The sequence below is a fragment of the Tasmannia lanceolata genome, unplaced genomic scaffold, assembly GCF_043159265.1.
Source record: "Tasmannia lanceolata isolate RefF3 unplaced genomic scaffold, GAP_Taslan_0.1 ptg000037l, whole genome shotgun sequence".
In the NCBI taxonomy this organism is placed as follows: domain Eukaryota; kingdom Viridiplantae; phylum Streptophyta; class Magnoliopsida; order Canellales; family Winteraceae; genus Tasmannia; species Tasmannia lanceolata.
The window spans coordinates 58,282,893-58,299,507 of NW_027518714.1; the positions used below are offsets into that span (position 1 = coordinate 58,282,893).

Sequence of the window (16,615 nt, forward strand, 5' to 3'; positions counted from 1 at the left end):
TGAAAAGGTAATGCATTACAGCAATTAAAATACACTTAAAAAGCTCTTCAATCATGGTTAGCAAATCAAAGGAGTCAATTGACAACTCCAATATGATCTAGAACTTGATTAACATAAAGGGGAATCGATTAATTATGTAAAAAATCCACTAAAAATGGGCTCAAGTTTCATATGTTAGAATCATTCTAATGAATGGATGTCTATGTGGACAGCAAGCTTCAAGTGTTCCACCATTATCCACTTCTTGTGAGTGGCCAGATCATATGATCCAAACCATCTAACCCTTTTCTTCCTCCATTGTACTTTCAAACAGAAATGCACCAAACGTCAGCAAATAACCAGATTCCAGGGCTTGAAAATACTGTAAGAAAGCTGTCAATTACAAAAAGTGAGTGCTCAGCGGCAAAGAAAAAGATAATTCCTTATGAAATGAGAGATGATTTTTTCACACCGAACACCCCCCCCCCCCCTCCCCTCTCCCAACCACGCACCCGGCGCGCGTAGGATAATGCGCCCCCTTTTAATGTGAGTTGTGTGCAGACTTTCACGCTTTTTGGCGTCAAATCGCATTAACAGGAGGGTGCATTATCCTACAGTGGGGTGAAAAAATCTTCACCTTCATCAAAGCTGCAAGAAAGCTGTCCACCTTTTTTGTTGCCAATATAGCATTGAAATCACATTAAAAGGGGGGGCATATTATCCTACCTCTTTTTTTTTTTTTTGGGGGGGGGGGGGGGGCGCATGTGAAAAAATATCGCCCATTCATCAAAGCTGCAAGAAAGCGGTCAACCTTGTTTGGTTGCCAATATAACATTAAAATCCCTAGAGAATGCCAGGGATGTCTCATAGTTAATCATTGCATGTCATATGTCTCACTCTTCCCTCGCTATGAAATTCAAGCTAAAATCCACAATATAAAGGTGGATCTTTTTTTTTTTTTTAAGATGACAAATTTTCATTGATACTAAGGTTACATTGGGGACCGGGAGTCCCATCCTGTTAAAGTATCAGAGAGGCTGGTCAGGGCATACCCTCGACCAGGAAACTGCAGAAACCATAAAGGTGAACTTTTGCTTGAATATCTTGGGAATGGTGCTCTCTCTCTCTCTCTCTCTCTCTCTCTATATATATATATATATATATATATATATTGGTGATGACACCCTTACCACTATTCCCCGACTCCGAGGTTGACAACCAAACACTACATACCACTATTCTTCTAGGTAAATCCCATGCTTGTCTCCTCCTTGTTGACTACTTACACCACCACTCTCCAAGGTAAATATCCACAACCAAACATTACCTGAGGTGCTCCACTTTTCCCTTTGAAAGAGCCAGCTTTAATTGAGGAAGGGAAAATCTTGACCTGACCAGTAGGGGGTCAGGTCCCAATCCAACTAGGTTAGGCGGGTCCTGCTGTCCTAGCTAGTTTTAAAAGTATTTGATAAAAAAATAAATAGATGCTGTTGTCTGCAAGCAAACTGAGCTGGGTCCACTCCAATCTAGCTTAATTAGCTGCTGGATGTGAAAATGAATAAATCTTAGGGAGTTCCTCGAGCCATTTTCATAGAAAAGCAACCTCAAATTTTGAGGATCAAAACTGGGTTATTAACCCACCTCTCTCCTTACATTGACATGGAGGGGTTCTGCAAAGACATTTATTTCACAACCAATATCAAACCCGAAAATGAAGTGGAATTGATTTTCTAGCCAACAGTTTGATGGAATATTTATTGGACTGCCTTGAAAAGTTTAACTGTAACTGCAGGATCTTTCCAAGAAACAACAGATAGTATAAGATTCGAATTGAAATTTTTTATTGAATAAATTTTAAACATAAATGCATACGCCTTTGATTGAAGAAATTTCTAAGTTTCATTTAAGTAATGGTTTGGATGGTTGGTCCTTGTCACATTACAAGCTATGAACATCTAAGTGCAACTGTGCAAGTCTCTCAAATTTTCCTAATTTTCAAACAAAGATAAACTACATGGGAAAAAGAACATCTATCTAACAACAATCTCCTCCTTTACATGCGTTAATGTTTTGATGATCACCACCGAGTCTTATGAGTGCACTCTACACGACTATTAATTCTTTTTTTCTTTTTTTTACGCCATAACTGTACACATCGAGATCGACTATCACATTATCACCTTGCTCATTAAAAAGAGACCCTTGGAATCTTGGATCGATTGATATCAAGTTTGTTCAATCTGATCAAGGAAATTATGGCTGTATTCACGAGGCCTCTAAATCCTCATTCATTGCCTCGCGGGCCAAACATGGATTGTGGTTGTTACGGTCCCAAGTGGGGGCTTGCCCAGGTATGGGACAGGTTCAAAAGGCATAGCCTAACACGTTCTATCAACTCTTTCTCATATCGGTTAGGTACAGAATATGTGGTATTAGAGTAACCACCACGTCATGTGTTAGAGTCATGGAAGGAGACCTATGGAGAGGACTACCTGGAAAAGGCTACCCTGTAGTCTCAGGCGAAAAGATTTTTTTTTTCTTGAAGAAATTATCACTATATTCAATAATAATAATAAAAATTACCGATTCACTTTAATTGGGAGAGTAACCCCGTAGTTAAAAAAAAAAGTCCCTCAAAGTCCCTGATTTAGCAAGGTGATCAGGGGCTGCTAGGGAGAGTAGCCCCATAGTAAAAATAAATAAAATCCCTCGGGCCAAAAGAAAATTGGGCTACAAAAAATAATTTAGCTTTTCTTGGCAGAACCCTAAAATGAGCTTTGATGGATCGAGTGGTTAGGATCAGTCTATCAAGGTGATATCAACGGCAATGGGCAAGACTTGTGGTCATTGGTTGGTCCAGCGGATCAGATCGCATCCACTTTTGCCCAAATAGGCCCAAAAAAGTGGGTATTAGGGAAGACTGAAGAGACTGAAAGCCACTATCTATTTAGGATTGTTATTTTAATTGCTTTAGTAGGGTGCTACCTTATTGTAATATAATGTGGTAAGCTTACTATAGTATAGTGGGTCCACCGTTTAGATTGATCTGAACCATCCGATTTGATGTGATGAGCCTTGCTTTGGATCTTCTATAACCTGAAATTCAAACCAATCATGCAATACCAATATCCAAAATTATGCTTTGTTGAGAAATGATATCATCACGACCATGTCTTGATATTTGCACTAACTCATCTTGTATTTTTTATTTAAAGAACTGTCATAGGTTCTTACAGTTCCCAAAAAGCTCTCACAAGCCAATTAAAAAAGAAAAGACAAGCTGGGTTTGTGTAATTATTAAAACATGGTTGTGCACATTAATAGATGTTATGATTGGATGATCAACATGATTTTAGGATATCCAAAGCAAGGACTATCAAGTGAACGGTTGAACGGTTCAGATCAATCTAGGGTGGACCCATGAGTTATGCCCTAATAGGTTCTATACTTCTATTCCAAAGGATAGTAGAGAAAAGTAGTAGGGAAAGAAGAAATGTGTTCATTTTTCCAATAATCCAAGAATCTCCACCCTACACACGTGATCCAAACCTTTCATTGGTAGCTTGCAAAATGTTCGCTGAAGAAAATCTCCATCAATCGGACGGTTAGGATCATTTGGTGGGGAGGGCTTTTCCTACATGGCCTGGAATGGTGGCGGGTACAATGATGGTAGATAGATCAAGGGTTTAGGGTCATCCAATCTAGGTGTTCTCTAAAGTGCAGGTCCCACACAATCACCAACAAGATCAATGTGAACAACTCACCAATAATATAAAGGCCTAAAAAAATCAACGGTTTAAATTTTCTTTGCGAGACCCTAATGGGATAAAGGGGCTACGATTAGGTTCACCGAGGTGGGGTCGACCAGAGTGGGCCCTGAATCGTGTGATCCGGTCTGATCAGTGGGCCCTATCAAGAACATGTGAAGCCCAAAAGGTGGCACTATTTTTCTCAGTAATTAATGGAATTAGTGTCTCTTCCTCTTCTCTATTGTGGAGGAGAATGAACGGATAGGAGAAGATGGAAGGTGAAGAGAATAAAAATGGAGGAAGATCCATGATTAAAACAAAGGGGGGATTGAGCTTCGAATTCGGCCATATGTTAGGTAAGTGCTTTACGTAGGTATATAATATATTCACCTTAAACTTGGTGTAAGTTCATGCTTTTGGCAAAACCATGACTACAAGAATAGAAGTGCATGAGAAGCTTCATCTCTACCTCACCCACATGATGTCATGCGTGATCTGAACCATACATTCGAGTATCACGTTGATTAGATGGCAAAGCTAGAAGATCAGTACCGTCCAATGATATTAACAGTTCAATAGGACTGGCTGACCGTGTGCCATTGCTTAAATTTTCTTTTCTTTAACCTTTCTAATTTCTATTTATGGTTCATATCAATGTAGGCATCAAAGCAATACTAGACGTGTTACCCCCCAGAAAGTCGTGCAAGGATCACATTGTTACAAGAAGAGTTCAGGTTCTAATTCCTTTGATTCAGAGGTAAGATAGCCTACAATCTTTGTTGTATTTCAATTTAGAAAAGAGAGAGACTTGCAAGATGATCACACGTCTTAACAAATTATGGAGATCATGATTAATTAGTACAAGTGGCATGTGTAAGTTGTATGTGTGGTTGGTGATCGAAACTATTGATCTCATAAGCCATTATATATCGACCTAGTGTGTCTAGGTCAGACCCTGAATGGAAATCTCATTCCCGATATTGAGGCATGCAAAAATTTTAGGCTTAAAGACCTTTTTTTTTTTTTTTTTTTGTGGATCGAATCTCTGAGCTCAGAGTTAAAGAACAAAGCCCTAGCGTCCTAGCCAGTGCTAGAGGCTCAACCGTCTATTAAAGACATCTTAAAGGGGAATTTTTTCCTCATGGTTGATCAGATCGAGGTCTAGGATCATCCAATATTTAGAGAGGGATCAAGGACAAGAGACTGGTTTGTGATGTCCCATAACGAAAACAATGTTCTTCACAAGTGAATTAATCGTTGAGGCCCCGTTTGGAAAATTCATGAAAACATATATGGACCATAGAAGAAAACACACGATGATCAGTCTATCACAGACATTTTGTGTCCATTTGTGTTGGTATAATTGCACCCTCTTGAATATGGACTAGTAAAAGTGCACGTGCGTTGCAACGTGCTAGTACCGAGAGAACGAATGGAGAAGTTTGTCATTAAAAAGAAGCAAACAATCTTTGTCTATAAGATGAACACTCGAAGTTGAAGAACCATAATCAAGAAACAATATCTTACAAAATGGAGGTAATGAAATTAGGGCAATGATAGATACAAGGGAGCCCTTGCATAAAGAGCATCAAAAGGGCTCTTGATTGGATCCACGTCATTTTCAGTTACATTTTAAAATCGGTTGAAAAAGTAAAATCATTTACATTTGATGACATGGATCCAATCAAGAGCCCTTTTTTGGCTCTTTATGCACAGGCTCCCTTGTATCTATCATTCCTCATGAAATTATAATGTTTAAAGACCAACAAAAAGGAGAAAATCTGATTTGAATATTCTTTACCTTTCATGCATCTCTAAATCAAAAGTGAATCCGAGCTTCATTTTTTCGGAAAATTTTTCTTCTCTCTGCAAGTGCGTCACCTCAACCATTTATTAAGGCTGATTCCTTGGAGTCCACCTTTTCTCCTCATACCTGAGAATTCCACATTTATTAGCTAATATGTAGTTACAAACTGTGTTCTTACACCTCGACTCGTCTAATAAGGCAAACGCATCAAAGAAACATTGAGGCTCATAAAGCAGAGTTTTAAGGAAAATGATCGCCCTAAAGAACCTACTTGGCACGGATGAAGTTTTCAATCCCAACTCTGTCATATTTGGAGGCAGTTCTGCTTCCCAGTAGATATTAGACTTCTCATTTCCCATTGCTGAATGCAGTCTGAAAGAAAATTGAATTAGCTTGGTGTTCATAACATAACACCAGCTGATTGGCATGAATTAGAAATCTCAAAAGCCTGATAAATGATCCATATATTTACTTTGAATAAATGCAACCTGCTCCGGAAGCCATGTATCTAGTATGGCAGATCGTACCTGCAGCCATTTATCCAGTACTTAATCATCAGCTGGAGCAGAAGATGCATACACTATGCAGGTACTACAAATTTATTCCAACTACTATAAGAACCTTGGTAAAATGGCGTTGAGTGTCAGTTCACTGTCTTATCAACTATTATTAGTTCTCATAGATTAATAAAAAACATAAATTAATAAAAAGCACGCACAACCTGCTTTTTAAATTTCAAACCAGCTTGAAGCAAGAAGTCTCAAACAACCCATTGTGAATATTTTTATTCTTGGGTCATTTTAGATAGTTCGATTCATCTCATCTGATGGTCATGATCTGGAATCCAAGGTGGTCCATCTGAAATTCTGATTTATTCCGTAAATCAAATATAGATTTGAATTTTTAATAGAGATATTGAATGGCATATCTCTCTAGACAGATCTTAGTTAAATTATATCTCTACAATTTCGAGATTTTCATCTGTTTAAAACAACATTCATGGCTTCTCAGAGCATTTTGGGAACTGTAATAACATTTGACAGCTTTTTAAATAACAAAGGACATGATGAGTTAGTGTATTATCAAAGCATGTTTGTGCCAATATCTGCAGCCTAGCATTGTTGTGCCAATAAAATGAAAATGAGAATAAAACCAAAAGGAGGAAAACTTCACAAATGCTGGAAAACATATGCAGGAAAAGAACAAAAGGTAGAAAATCTAGTACCAAATCTGGGAGGAAGTTTAATCTTTCCTTTATTCTTTCTTTACGTTTGATCAGGAATGTCAATTTACTCAAACTTATGACTCCCACTTGCATGTTGATCTTTGGACTGATATGTGGTTTCAAGTCAGCCCACTACAAAGAGAGTTCATTCAATGTCTCCCAAGGCATTTCATTCTTTCATGGAGGGTCGAGAGTGGTTCCTATTGTTGGTATTTTTGTAAATGGAGAAGTTAGTCCAATAAGATAGGCTCTATCAAATTTTGGTAAGCATAGCTCTTCACCATGTCTTTTTTGTAACAGAATACTCAATTCATATGCACATTTTAAATGAGTGCTGGACTGAAAATGAGCTAACACAAGAAAGCTGAATTGAACTAATACTCGCACCTAAAAAAAAGACAACGTAGAACCACAACAAAGAAAGAAAAAGGGGATAACGTAATAAGGTAGTTTCTTATATGAAGCTAACTGTGGTACATAATTTTTTTTCATCTCATCCAATCCACTTGTTCAAGGAGCATAACTGTTATCAATCAAAAACCATATCATTTTGTTGATTTCCTCAAGAAATGGCCCATCCAAGGTCTAAGACCCTTCAACATAGCTTACTGATCTACAAAACAATTTACTCTGTTTCCTCTTCTTCTCTTTTTTTATTGGTCAATAAAAGGCATATCAAAACCTAATACAACTTAAAAAGGTTATTCTGAACCATCTAAAAGAGCACAAATCCGGCAGGATAATTGAGTCATATGCACATGAGGGAACAAGCATTAAAAAATTAAAAAATTAAAAGTTAAGATGCCATCAACAAAGCACTCCAGCAAAATTTGTGTAAATTTAGAGACTTTAACCCTGACATGAGAACTTGCTAATTTTCAATCAGCAATCAATCTATATGGTCTCTAATTGGAATGGTCCAACATTTAGAAGGCGGGCCACTAACTACTCACCCTCATATGGGCCATTAACTACTCACCCTCATATTCACAAAGGGAACAGGCCATAACCAAAATTTTAAATAAAACAGTAGACCAAATGACATCTGGTAAGTAAGATCAAGACTGAACCAATACATCTATACGAACTAGTGGTACCTAGCATTCCAAGTTAGGACCGAAATGTCATATGGAATGGCAACAAGGTAACAATGTATGGAAAGACTTCCAATTATTTACTTCCCAATAACTCAAAAATATGATCAATTAAAAAGAAAATCACTTATCAGCCGCAATACCCATTTCAAAAATACATGTATACTTCAATTGTAACAAATTACAAAACAGAAAGAAAGAACAAAATGTTCAAAACATCGCTGATAGATCAAAGAAAAAGAACACAACTCTAAAATCAAAACTGAAATAAACATTGGTCCATCTGATTTATTCCGTAGGTCAAATACAGATATGAATTTTTCATAGAGATATTGAATGGCATATCTCTCTAGACAGATCTTAGTTAAATTATATCACCACAATTTTGAGATTTTTCATCTGTTTAAAACAATATTCATGGCTTCTCAGAGCATTTTGGGAACTGTAATAACATTTGACAGCTTTTTAAATAACAAAAGGAGATGATGGGTCGGTGTATTATCAAAGCACGGTAGTGCCATTATCAGTAGCCTAGCATTATCTTGCCAATAAAATGAAAGTGAGAATAAAACCAAAAGAAGTAAAACTTCACAAATGCAGGAAAAAAACAAAAGGTAGAAAATTTAGTTTCATGGTCACTATCAAGAAATATGTATGGTGGGCATCAAGAGACTAATAAAAACCCATACCAAAGCAACACCATACAAATATATGTAAGTTCATACCCACATAAAAATCTAATCAAATGACAGTAGAATAGGTAGGAGCAGATAGCCCACAGAAAACCAGAGGCACCTAGATCACTAAATTGAACAAAAAATTGAGAAAAAGAAATGCATGATAGGACTTTACCTAAGGCTAAGAAATGCAGAAATGAAAGAGATGAGAAATATAGGTAGAAGGGAGTGGTTGTAGAAGATTTAATATAAATATAAATTCACATACCAGGTTTCTTGCTTGAAGGGAGAATGACTCAGAGGGGGAACTTCCTGCATAAAGCCCCAGATGCAGAGAAGACCACGCGGCATTTTTTTGGCCCCAAAAGGGAGGATCGATTGAAGTGGTGTCGATTTGGGAAGAAGCAAGTGGATAGCGTATTTTGATTGAGATAGATTTCTTGTTGAGAGGTAGAGCAAGGCTTCTGGTTTTTTCTTCTTCTCGGACACACCTTCTGGCGGATATACCAAGGAAGCAAATGCCATAGATGCCCTTGTGAAATTGGCAGAATTGCCGTGGTGAAGTATAATTTATGAAAGGTGATTAAGGGGTATAAATGGAAATACAAAGGGGCAAAGAAACGGAAGGATTTTCACTGTGCGAGTGAGGGAGAAGCTAATCCAAGTCAAAGATAAAGGCGGAGTTAACAATGGGCAAGGAAATGGCAAAAATACCCTCAAGTAATGGGACTTGATGGGAAGATTTTCTTAAGCAGGGGCAAGGAAATTCGTCTCATTTCGATGCGTGGGTTATCTTTTAGAGAAAATGGATACCAAGGGGGAATGTAGCAAGGAAATGGCGAAAATACCCTCAAGTAATGGGACTTGATGGGAAGATTTTCTGAAGCAGGGACAAGGAATTTTTGCAAAAGATGTTTGACGAAAATACATGGGTTTACGCTTTTAGAATAGTAAGGATTATTGACTATATATTGATTTTAAGTATCTATTTTTGGCTCTTTATTGGCATGGTTTTAAATTTCGACCGAAATTTCGGTGGAGACCGACACTGAAATGGGTAAAAATCGAAACGGTCATTTATTTCGACCGAAATTCTAAATTTCCGTTTTTCCAAAATTTGACCCAAAAAATCTTTTTTTAAAAATATTAATTTAATATTTCACCGAAATTTCGACCGAAATTTAATATTGAATAAAATATTAGTTTCGGGTTTGGTATCAGATTTCGACCGAAAATTTAAAATTTCAAGGTCCGAAACCGAAATTTTAAACCTTGTTTATCGGCCATCTTGACCCATGAGAGAACTAAGATGGGTTTGGATGGTCAAGAGGCAGGATAGACCAAAGGTAATAAATTATCCACACTCCCATGTTTTGATAATGTCACTCTTCATTTTTTTTATAATTGGCTGCCAATAGCTTCTTCAGGAATTGAAACCCACTTTAAGAGCAAATTAGGCTGGTGTAAAACAAAGAGACCATTATTAAATTAAGAGAACCCATCAATTTCCTATTTTCACTTATCGGAAGATTCAATTTTTGATAATATCCCTCTAAATTAGCCTAATATTAGCTTTTTTCACTAAACTGTACAAGGAAAGAAAAATTCATCAGAATTGCTTTTATTTCAATACAAACATTGCCTAAAGAGAAATCACGGATATGTTGAAAGAAGGATTTTATATTTTAAATTCCTGACCGTTAACTCCTTGGAGGAATTCCAACGGTCAAGCTTAAAATAAAAAGAAGGGTGCCAATATCAAAAACATAAAAGGGTGCCAGTATAAAAAACTTGCCAATCACTGGGCATCTCATTTTCTCGAACTAGTGTATCATTAGACAAAGCACAAACCCTCACTTTAAAATCCAAACACCATATCAAACTCCTCATTTCACACCGAAAGAGAGGCAAAACAGGAAACTGAAGGTATCTTTCTTCTAACCCTAGTTTTTTCCTTTGATCTCTGTTTTGTTTCACTTTGTTTTTACTTTTTAATCGTAGAGTTGGGATTTTATTTTGCTTCGCATCAGGTTTTTGAGGTAACAAACAAAACATTGATGAGAGATTTAGGTTTTTAGATATCTTTTGTCATATATTTTTGAAATCTAGGGTTATGATATGCTGATTTTGATGATTAGGGATTTTGGTAATTATTGAGAAGTTAATTTGGTAAACAACATTGCGTAGACTGTTTATGTTGTAGGTGGTTTTTTTTTTTTTTTTGGCTTACCAAACTTTAGTCTCCAGGAGGAAGAGCTATGTAATCTCTTCTTAAAGGGCACTACTGTTGGGGGTTCCACGTGAAAACAAGGATCCCACATCGGAAAAGTGAATGGATGTGGATGGGCTTCTTAGGACTTGGGCACCATCCCCTTAATCGATAGCTTTTAAGGGCGAGTTCTACCCGAGTCCCAACAAGTGGTATTAGAGCCGGGGTGTGGTAACTTTGGTGTACGCTCAAGGATGGAGAAAATCCCTTGGGAAAGATCTCGTAGATCACATGTTTATCCCGTGTGGAGGGGGAGATTGTTTGGGGTTCCACGCGAAAGCAAAGATTCGGCATCGGAAAAGTGATGGATGTGGAAGGGCTTATAAGTATGGGTGCAACTCAGGTCGGGTTGGATCGGGTCGAGGCCAACACTAACCCAACTTGAGATAGCATTCCCTCAACCCTAACCGAATCCAACTCGGTACTAGGGTTGAGGATGGTCAACCCTAACCCAACCCAACTCTAAATCTCTCAACCCTTACCCAACCTATCTAACCTGAAATTGTGTCGGGTTGGTTCAGGTTCACCTGGGGCCAAACAGAAAAATACAATAACCCAAAGAAAATCAAGATAAAATTAGAGGATGGAGGTCAGGTTCCGGTCGGGTCGGGTTGCCAAGGCCTCAACCCTAACCCATCCCAAAATTAAACTGGGTTGGCTTTTCCCAACCCAACCCAACCCGAGGAAATGCCAACCCAACTCGAGCCAAAATGGGTTTGAGTTTGGGTTGAGCCCGACCCAAGTGGCACCCTTACTTATAAGGACTCGGGCACCCTCCCCTTGATGGCTAGCATTTAAGGTTGAGTTCTACCCGACTCCCAACAACTATGAGAAGAAGCATTTCACATCCAAGCAAAAACATTTACCCTTGGACAAGGCGATGAATAAGCTGGAGGAGAAAAAAAAAACATTGGAACAAAAATCAACAAAAGAATAGATGGATTAGTTGGATTTGAGGGATTTAATTGATGATGATCATCCTACGTTTTGGTAAAGAAGAAGAAACCTTCAAAGTTTCTTTCCCATAGATAGAAGAAAAGGATCCATGTGATATTTTACTACTATCGTGTTACATAGTAAAACATAAGAGAAATCATCTCTTTTACCTCATGTGATCAGAGGCTCCTGAATCAATTGTCTAGGAAGGAGCTGGAAGGAGATGACGGAGATGCATGGTGAGTGGAAGATAGATAGTTGACTGCTCAATAGTGGATCTATAATGAGATGGCCTATTAAAGCTATAAGGCATTGGTATATATCATCAATAATTTGATCTCTACGATCTATAGCCTCATGCCCTAAGGTCCATTGTGGATATTGGTTAGTCAATATAAGTACCACTGGCAGTCTCATGAGAAGGCTCCCCCCTGAAAGATAGAATCATGGACATTAGAAACCCTCAGATACATTTGCAAGTGGGTTTGGGAATCCTAACACACCTCTTTGGTGTGCCTTTCCTTTCCAGTTCCACAATGGGTACACTTCAACTCATCTTTCTTGTCTCATGTTCCACACCATTACCCTTGTTGCTACTACCACCAACTCTTGAATTAGTAACCAAGGCCAAGCTTTAAGGATAGTAGCACATGGTGTGTCGTGGGGGCTTTTCGCTTGGTCTCACCACAAGTATAGTTATATATTGAATCAAGCAGTGGAAGAGCATCCTCTCAGAGTACTTGAACCCTGTGTAACTCATGATCTAGTTCAATCCTGTTAGGAATTCTAAAATTCTTCTTTGACCATTTTGCTTTTTTGATATATTTAACTAATGGAGGAATGGGTTGGTAATGGCCCAACCCTTTACATTCTCTCCTTAAAATACCACAATATTCTTCTACTAACATCTTTCCTTGTTAAAGATACACTACGTCTTGATGCAATATCCTGTGCAGAGGATTATGCTTTTGCTATTTTGGCCCAAACATCCCACTTCTTATATGAAATAGTTCCCTATTTAATCTCAGTTGCACCAAATGTAACAACCATGAAATCATTGTAACGTTTTCTGATAACCATCTTTCATAGTTTGGGACTTTGGATCATGCTCTGTAGATTCTTTGATTTCTCATTCATGCATCGAATCTTGGATCTTCTTCCCATAAACATTTTGGCAGACTAAGACCACCCAAGATAATTAGATCTGTCTAATCGAACAGTTGTAATCTAAACTTCCATTAGTCTCATGCATGTTTGTTCACAGAGCTCTGCTGGATATCATTTCTTCAGGCAAATCCCAGTGGAGTAAAGAAACCAAAAACTGTCATTCGAACACTTCTTTTGCACCTGCTTACCTTTTGTATGCATTCCAAAGACATCAAAGTAGCACAACGATATTCCAACAGCATTCTATAGCACCGAAATATCATTAACCTCGAAAATCCATAAAAAAATGGCAGAAAACCACAAAACCACAGTAAGGTGGTGTCAACAACAAATTTCGCGTAAATTCACTAACACAAAATTCGGAGACAAATTACAGAGAAATTTGTAATTAAATGAAAAATGTGGTACAACTTTCTACAATCCTCCGATTAATGATCAAATTGTGAAGACAACGATCTGTGTATTGAAGACAAAGGCTTTCGTAGCGTGATTTTCATTCTTTGATGTTTGAAGATGTGCGAACTTCACTCCGGGCTTCACGCTTTGTCGGCTGTGAAGATGTGCGAATTTACTCCAATGAAGGGCCTTTGTGGTGGCTTGATCTTCGCGGAGAATTTCTTCAAGTACTTGATTGCTTGGTTGGACAGAGAGTTTTTCTTCTCTTGATTTGTTTTCTCTTAGATCCTTTTTGCTTCTTTCTTTTCCTTTTTTTGTTTTCTTTTGCTTGCCTTTTGTGCTCTCTCCTTTAAAAATGAGAAGAAAATGTCTTTTTATACTCCTTCCTCAAGTAATAACTACCCACAACCACTTTGCATAGTGGTGTGAGTGGTTGTGGGTCCCACTGCCTCTTTTGGATTTGGTGATCATGGGTTGTACTCGAATTGGTGGCCCTTGGGCTTGCCACTTAGTAGGCCTCCCATTTGGGCTCAAGTAGGACCATTTACATTTTGACCCCTGTTTAGGGCTGTAGGGCCCACTTAAGAAAATGAGGCAATTTTGTAATTTTGCACGGACAAATATTTGATGTCCACAAGTGGCCTAAAAGGAGAACCCACAGCTCTTTGGTCTACAACAATCAGACAAGATGAGACGGTATCTATAATTTTTCCCATATGAAAACAGCCCAGTAAGCCTTGATTCCTCTTTTAAGAGACATCAAGCATGAAAGGACATATAAAAAGATCCAGATATGGGCTTCTCCTCTTCGAAGAGGCATCGATCAGATTATGAAATTCTAGAAAACCCTTCAAACACCTCTCAAATTATATCTAAAATGTTAATAAAATCATGACAAAGACCTTGTAAATCACCACCTTTCAAATGACATTAATTTCCCCTTGATTGAGTGATCCTTTGATTTCATAGGGGAAAAAATTCCATTGCAATAAACCATCGCTCATGAGAATTCTGATCGTCCTGTGGGTGCTATTTTTGGGCCCTGGTCCAACCGTGGTGGGTCTTGGATGTGGACAGTCTCAATCAGCTTACAGGCATTCCACTTATATGGTTGTCAAACCTTCATATTCCTCCTGATTATTCTATAATAAATTTAGTAATTTCTTAATGGGATTATCAACAAATAAGTAGTTAACGTTGTTACTTTTTGCTTGTTTCTTTTAGTGATACATTTCATCTCACCTTAGTGCTTCTTTTGAAGCAGGTTGCAGATTAAAATGGATGGTGAGGAGTTGACGGCACAGGAAACTGCACTGTACGATCGCCAAATTCGTGTATGGGGAGTTGATGCACAAAGGAGGTATTTGTTTGCTTTCCTATATTTGAGATTGTTTGGCATATGCATTTTTACGTACAGAGGTGCCACGGGCCTTTCTATTGGGGATAATAAACTTATTTCATTGATCGTTGCACTTGAGATTAGTTCAATGGCTTCTTAGCTGGTGGTTTTCCATTTTAACCACATTGAGTTCTCTCTCGTGCATATTGAAGCATGAAAGCAAATTTAGTTTATTGGTTTGATGATATATGTTCTTTTTCAGCCCTTTATTTTCTTTTCAGGCTCTATTTGTTCCTTTAGAATGCTAATCTCATTTTCCGTGTATCCTAATTATGACTGCTATTCATTTTCAGGCTAAGCAAGTCCCATATCCTGGTCTGTGGAATGAAGGGCACGATTGCTGAGGTACTTACAATGTTACAACATTAAAATAGCTCCTCCCCCTTCTGTCTCTGACTTCTCCCACTTTCAAGTGATAATCAATTAATGCACAATTTGCGTAAAATGGTAAAAGACACATCAGAATATTTATAAATTGCCAAATATTTATCACAAGAAGTATAAAGCAATGAAAATTTATAAAGTACCTAAACCAGTGGGCAGTTATACCAGCTCCCTTTTCTTTTTGTTGATTTTTGTTTTCTGTTGGGTGAGTTGAAAATTTGGAATCAAATTAGAGACCTCAAGTTTCAACCCATGCTTTCTAAATTCTAAGAAAACACGGCTTAACCCTTGATGAACCACTTGTTTAATGCAAGCCACAATCATAGACTGAATGGCATGTCTCTTACTTTGGTTATCCACATTCTACACTTCCCACATACACGGGCACCGCTTCTACTTGGTATTTCATTTCCTTGATAGATAAGTTGAGATTTCCTCCCCTTCACTGTATTGCTTGTCTCCCATTTTCACGTCCCTTAATTATATTTTATTGCCATTGTTTTTTCACATACGTGCGTTTGGGAACGACAAAGGACTCATTTATCATGTTCTTACGGTCTTTATAGGGCTACATTCCAGTGGGATTTGCCACCTTTGGAATATTGGAGGTAACTTTCAAGTGGGCTATATGCCAGTTAGCCCCATAATCGGACGAACCATGTAGGTGTTCTTGCGGAAGCTGTAAACACAAAATTCCCAGTGTACATTTATGAGACACAACACCTTCTTGTTTAAACATCTATTAAATTAAAATTATTGAAATGTTTTTAGCACATATTTTTTTTTAATAGTGAACACCATTTTTTCCTCATTTCATCCTAATAATTCATCGTAACTTGCATAAGCCAATGAAAAGATTCTACGTGAAAGAGATGGATGACAGACCAAAATTAGTCCGTGGCAATATCAGCTCCCTTAACTTTATTATCTTTCCATTCCAATCATTCATTAACCTAGAAGAAAAAGGTACTTCATATACTTACGAAGAAATGAAGATTAATTGCCATTAGGATGTGATGGTCGATAATGAGTCCAACATATGCCACCTTAAAAGGAACATCTAAAAGAATAAATAAGAACAATTTATTGAAGTCATAACAAGATGTAAGCTATAGCAAATAATCACACAATTTTAGGATGTCACTTATTAGAGTTTGAGTGGTGACAATGCCTAGTTCTCTAAAAACTCGGGACTTTTATAATTACCGAGAGTCCCAGCTTCTTCATAGCTATTCCAATCCTCATATGATCACTAGTTTACTGCCAATCAATTTTGGAAAGGGGCTAATGGTTCCAATGCTTATGGTAAATGTAAGATGATATATTGTTTTCTTTTTTTGCCCTTGTAGATTATACAACTTTAATTTAAGATAGGAAATCCAAAATGTCTACTAAAAGAAACTGACCTGAATGATAAGTGGGGTCAGGAAAGAAAATATCATCCACTCTGAAAACTCTGTCCGTCTGTAGCAATATTATATTGTTTGTATCTCATTTTTTAAGAAATGAATCAATAATGATTTGTGTGAAGGA

The 16,615-nt window shown here is 37.6% G+C and overlaps 1 protein-coding gene and 1 long non-coding RNA gene across 12 annotated transcripts in view; one reads left to right on the forward strand and one right to left on the reverse strand.

Annotated features, from left to right (window-relative positions):
* Positions 1-9,198, reverse strand: LOC143860086 (uncharacterized). Of its 9 annotated transcripts, XR_013239579.1 has the most exons (6): positions 6,761-7,706; positions 6,008-6,062; positions 5,807-5,896; positions 5,530-5,661; positions 2,994-3,075; positions 1-372 (listed from the first exon to the last, which is right to left on the reverse strand). It is a non-coding gene; the product is annotated as an uncharacterized LOC143860086 (long non-coding RNA). The 9 variants fall into 9 exon arrangements; XR_013239580.1 differs by lacking the exon at positions 2,994-3,075 and having other exon boundaries at positions 2-372; positions 6,761-7,707; XR_013239578.1 differs by lacking the exon at positions 1-372 and having other exon boundaries at positions 695-3,075.
* LOC143860085 (SUMO-activating enzyme subunit 1B-1-like) overlaps positions 8,626-16,615 on the forward strand; it is a 26,019-nt gene continuing 18,029 nt past the window's right edge. Inside the window, exons 1-3 of one of the 3 annotated variants that reach the window (XM_077370600.1) lie at positions 8,626-9,481; positions 14,564-14,659; positions 14,992-15,043. In XM_077370600.1, coding sequence (XP_077226715.1) covers positions 14,577-14,659; positions 14,992-15,043 — 135 coding nt within the window. In that variant the 5' untranslated portion in view covers positions 8,626-9,481; positions 14,564-14,576. Of the gene's footprint in view, positions 9,482-10,303; positions 10,458-14,560; positions 14,660-14,991; positions 15,044-16,615 lie in introns of those variants that run through there. The other 2 variants (XM_077370597.1, XM_077370599.1) reach the window with 2 other exon arrangements.